A 4,716-nucleotide genomic window follows, 5' to 3' on the forward strand; every position below is an offset into this window, starting at 1 on the left:
AATTGTACCAGATTAATTACTTTTTACTAAACTTATTATGAAATACTTTGTGGTTATAACGTATTTCCGTTTTATTATCCTTCTAAAATTCTACGGGCCATTTTTACTACTTCTGAGTATAAAGTAATAATGTTACTCGTCACATAAATGTATAAGACGAGCAAATACAAAAGTCACCCTATCAATGCTCTCAAATAAATGGTAATAAAAAGATCGCTATCTAGACTAACTGTTTAATATAATAACTATCTAATAAATTTACTTATGACTTGTGAAATAAGCCCTAAAATAAATAAACTGTATTTGAACTTTTATTTTGACATTGGCAGATGCGCAAACCGCGCCTTGACAAAGAAAAAAAAATATTACTACAATAACATTATCATACAACCATTTCATATCGAACAATCTACACAGATAACACAATACATAAAAAATACAAAAATTATTATTTATTAAAAGCATAAATTAAATTAATATTTAAGATACATTTGTTTATATTATTGTATAAATGGCAACTTTACTCAACAGTGACGTCACCATCACGGCTTCAACCAACTATTAAACTTGTTACTAAACTCTGCTACATTCGGCAGATTATCTTGGAACACTTCGTGATCAGGAGGTCCGTAGCTGTACCCCAAAGTATTATACTCTTGCGGAGGTCCGTATGTCGGCTGCAAAGGCTGTGACGGCACTGGCATCGGGCTACCCTGACTCCGCATGAAATAACCCAGGATTAGACCAGCTGCTGAGAATATCTTTTGGAAGACTGCCATGAACATGAAGAATGAGGCCACCTTCACGATTGCTACTTTCGATATCACGAAGAGAAGGATCATTGCTGGAACAAGAAATAATTAAAGATTACGTGTGTGTGCCTAAAGATAGACAGAAGTGCATGTAAGGTTTCTAGTTGACGAATGTAATATCATCTTATACCAAAGAGACTTTTGCTGCATACGGTTTAATTCCAGTTCTGAGGCATTTAAGTAGACATTAATTTATAATAATTGTGTCGACTGTCGAGGGGTGATCATCTCTCGTCAGTCGACATTCTATTGGACCCCTCTCCATTTACCATCAGGTTCAGAGGGGTTACCTTGCCGTGCACGCATGAAAAGAAAAAAAATCTGACTACACATTAAATGTCTTGCCTCTTCTCCACACCCTATTCCTTATTTTTTGGAATTAATAATTATTTGTTATATTATCCAAGGCAGCTCTTTTTTTATATATTTCGGAAATGGATGTTACCTAAGAATCTACATAACCCTTTTTTATACGGGCACGGCAAAATGACTCACTGCACCTGATGGTAAGTGGAGCGGGATCCAATAGAATGTCGACTGACGAGAGCTGATTGCCTCTAGGCAGTCGACACAATTATGCCGGCCTGTTTGAATCGGATATACACAGGCTGATCCCGGAACGCGAGACATTTACGTGAGCCACTATGACGGTTTTTTAACACCTTAAGTACAATGGTCGCTATACAGGTGGATATAAAATAAATCCTAGTACCAGCAAAGTAACTACGCTTTGTAAATTGTTTTCAATAAAAATCCAGACGCGACTGCACCGAGCTTTACGTTTAATGACTCTTACATACCAATTCCAAAATCACTTCCACATTTCATGTGATGTGGAGAGTTAGGCGTTCTAAACGTCTGGAAACTAGCAAATTTATTGCAAGAATCCTAACTGTCTTAAAAATTCGTACGTACTACGCCTTTATAAACATATAAGAAAAAAATTAGAGCGTTATAGTGCATTTTATTTCATAAATATTTAGCTTTATTTTTCTATTAACTTTGGCTGTGAACTGTAAGACGCCAAAGATGTATCAAATATCTAATACTGCGGCTTGGCAACTCAATGCACTGTAGGGTTTACGAAGTTAAGAAGCTTTCAGGCGCTTTTATTTAACCTAAATTATGATGCTAATGTATTGTAAATTTTATTCGCTTTGTTTAAAGCAAAAAGATAGGTAGAGCTCTAATACTCGGGCCTTATTCTTTACAAACTTTATTTTGTCAGTACATAACAAGAACGTAACGCACCGCGTCTCGTTTAAGACAATAGGAAATCGGCATACAGAACACTATTCCACGCTAATTTCACGAAGATAATCTGATACGGCCGCGTGACGCGTTTACGGTATCATGGAGAATAAGGCCTCTCATCTCTCGCTATACATATATTCGATACTGATTAGTGGTAGATCTATCGCTATATCGGGCAATGTAAATGATGTTTCTTGTAACTAAAAAAACACACTAATTGCTATCTTGGGAATCGATCGTACAACCAACCCAAGTACTCTAAACCAATCAGCTACTATATACTATAATTGGACAATTCTAAACCCGGACAACCCAATAGTGTTTGCTTATAAGTAAAAAAACTCACACAAAATTGTCTGTCTTGGGAATCGATCTCATAACCCCAGACCAAGAACTCTACAACAATCAGGTGGTACACTATAATGATTAAAATAATCACTCACCCAAAAGTCTAATAGGACTCCTCTTCCTTTTAGCCCTAGATTCCTCTTGGACCATGACAGTGCTCTCCAGGCAGTAACAACACGCCACCAACATCAACATAATTGTTATTCTTTTAAACATATTTTACCGGTATGAAAATTCTGACAACTTTGTTCTTTGTTTCAGATTTTATAACAAAATTAGAAATTAGGTAAAATTAAATTTTTATATAAATATGTTTTACAAAAAATATAAATTTCGAATTCTGAAAACAGTGCAGATTTTTAGCCAAATTATTTTTTAACCAAGTAATTTTCAATTTTGATATTTTACTGTAACATAATTCTCCCAAAACTATTTTGCAAAATTATAGAAGCAACGAAGCCTTTCCCAGAATTAAATTAATTCGAAAATTCTGGAAACTCGTAAAATATCCGTCAAAAATAGTCTGTGTGCGAACGGATCGCTCGACTCGAGTTTCTGTTAATAAATAAGTATGAAATATTTATGTGCCTTCGTAAATTACCGAAAGAAAGCTAAGCTCATTGTTTTCAGAACGCTTTCCAGTTTTCATCTGTGACTAATGAGCCCCATTGAACATATTCTTTTAACTTTCTACCGACCAATTTCACCTCAAGAAAAGTGTTTTTAAATTTAAGTATTTACATATTCATGAATATTTGGAAAATTACATATTCGGCCATTCGCGACGGGCGTAGGCTTTGTTTTAAAAATGTTTTTTGGAAGTTACTATTGTCTTCTCAAAATGCATGTGCCTACGTCTACTCTAGGGTTTACAACAACATACATCATACATTTTTTTTTATATAACCCTTTTACTGTTCCACTCGTGTGCAATTCCTTCTGGAATCTAAATAGTCAAAACAAATATATTATCTACTATTCGCGGACTTTGTAGTTTTCACCGCAATTTTTGCTGAATTTTTATATAGTAAACTGAATTAAGAAGCCTGCCAAAATATTAAAGTTATCCTATAAAAGTGATCTCACGCTTTAAAATCAGCTCCAATAAATCTAAATGGCGAGCGAAATTAATCTACTACTTTTTTAATATTCCGAAATGATTCGTCACTACATTACCTTGTAAAATAAGATTTAAAATATCATTTACATGGAGTCGGAGCCAGCGCTGTGAGCGAAGTAAGCTAAATGAGCGAATAACTGGGTGGAATTGAACAAAAATCTGAAGGGAACCCTTCGTGGAGCGGTTATTACGGACGAAACTGGCGATTAATGATTACAACTATTTTGAGAGATTTTGTATCATGTACGTAGTAATATAAAGCCAACAACGATAGTACTGTTGTAGTAATTCTTTTCTCAAAACTACCGAATATTTTGTTAATAGATGAAAAAAGAGTTGAAGGACTTTTTTGATAGAACAAAAATGATCTATTAAAATTTGATCTAAAAACATCTTAATTCGGATATTTGGACTGGTCTCAGGTCCTAACTTTAAATGCCTGGTGGGGCAGTGATATTTATTGGGTTTTTCTCCTCAGTATTATTCCACAGTCTATAATGTGTGCCCGTTATGGCGATAGAATTCACACGACGAGAAGTGGGTGGTGAGTTGCACCTCTGCCTACCCGTTCGAGGATAAAGGAGTGATGTTTGTTAGTTTTTATTTTCCATAATCTACGCACTACTTTTCTTATATCTGTCATCGATATTGAAAATATATTACAACCAAATAATCCTCAAGTAATTCCAGCCTGCTACAAAATATCTAAAAATGGAAATATGAAAACAAACAATTTACATGCCTTGGAAACTAGTTGCAAGTTGTCTAATAACTCCGGCCGAGCCCGCCGGAGTGCCAGCAAGCGGTTGCATAATTTATGCTCGCTATTAGCTGGAGGAACATAAATGTAGCTACACTTCTTCTCGGATTAATGTGCGCCATTTTTGTTACTTGTGTTGATTTGGGAGTATTCCCAGAGGTCTTAAGATTCTTGCATTTCGCTCTTTTTATTGTAGAGACCTTTTGTTGCCAATTTGTAGCCATTGTAGACAGTAAAGGGTAGCGTGTACTAGCCTCCTTTTAAGGAGGGTTAATTGGTTTTGGATACAATCTAATCCTCAATATTTTTTGTACATTCAGTTCCAAACAAGCCAGCATAATTTTGTCGACTGGAAGAGTAACCATCTCTTGCCAATCAAATCTATATGGACTCTACTCGGGAGTCGGTGTCGGAGCCCGATA

The 4,716-nt window shown here is 35.4% G+C and overlaps 1 protein-coding gene across 1 annotated transcript; it reads right to left on the bottom strand.

Annotated features, from left to right (window-relative positions):
* Window positions 1–481: 481 nt before the first annotated feature.
* Window positions 482–2,970, bottom strand: LOC115449001. The gene is made up of 2 exons (XM_030176656.2): window positions 2,510–2,970; window positions 482–844 (listed from the first exon to the last, which is right to left on the bottom strand). Exons 1-2 carry the CDS (start codon window positions 2,628–2,630, stop codon window positions 543–545), a joined length of 423 nt encoding a protein of 140 aa, XP_030032516.2. The 5' UTR covers window positions 2,631–2,970; the 3' UTR covers window positions 482–542.
* Between the last annotated feature and the right edge of the window lie 1,746 nt (window positions 2,971–4,716).

Source organism: Manduca sexta, chromosome 25, assembly GCF_014839805.1.
Source record: "Manduca sexta isolate Smith_Timp_Sample1 chromosome 25, JHU_Msex_v1.0, whole genome shotgun sequence".
NCBI lineage: Eukaryota > Metazoa > Arthropoda > Insecta > Lepidoptera > Sphingidae > Manduca > Manduca sexta.

What these genes read in the sequence shown, in the direction of transcription:
- LOC115449001 (XM_030176656.2), bottom strand. Translation starts at nt 2,630, where the DNA reads ATGTTTAAAAGAATAACAATTATGTTGATGTTGGTGGCGTGTTGTTAC. An exon ending in GAGTCCTATTAGACTTTTGG is followed by an intron (nt 845 to 2,509) that starts GTGAGTGATTAT and finishes TTCTTGTTCCAG; the next exon opens with CAATGATCCTTCTCTTCGTG.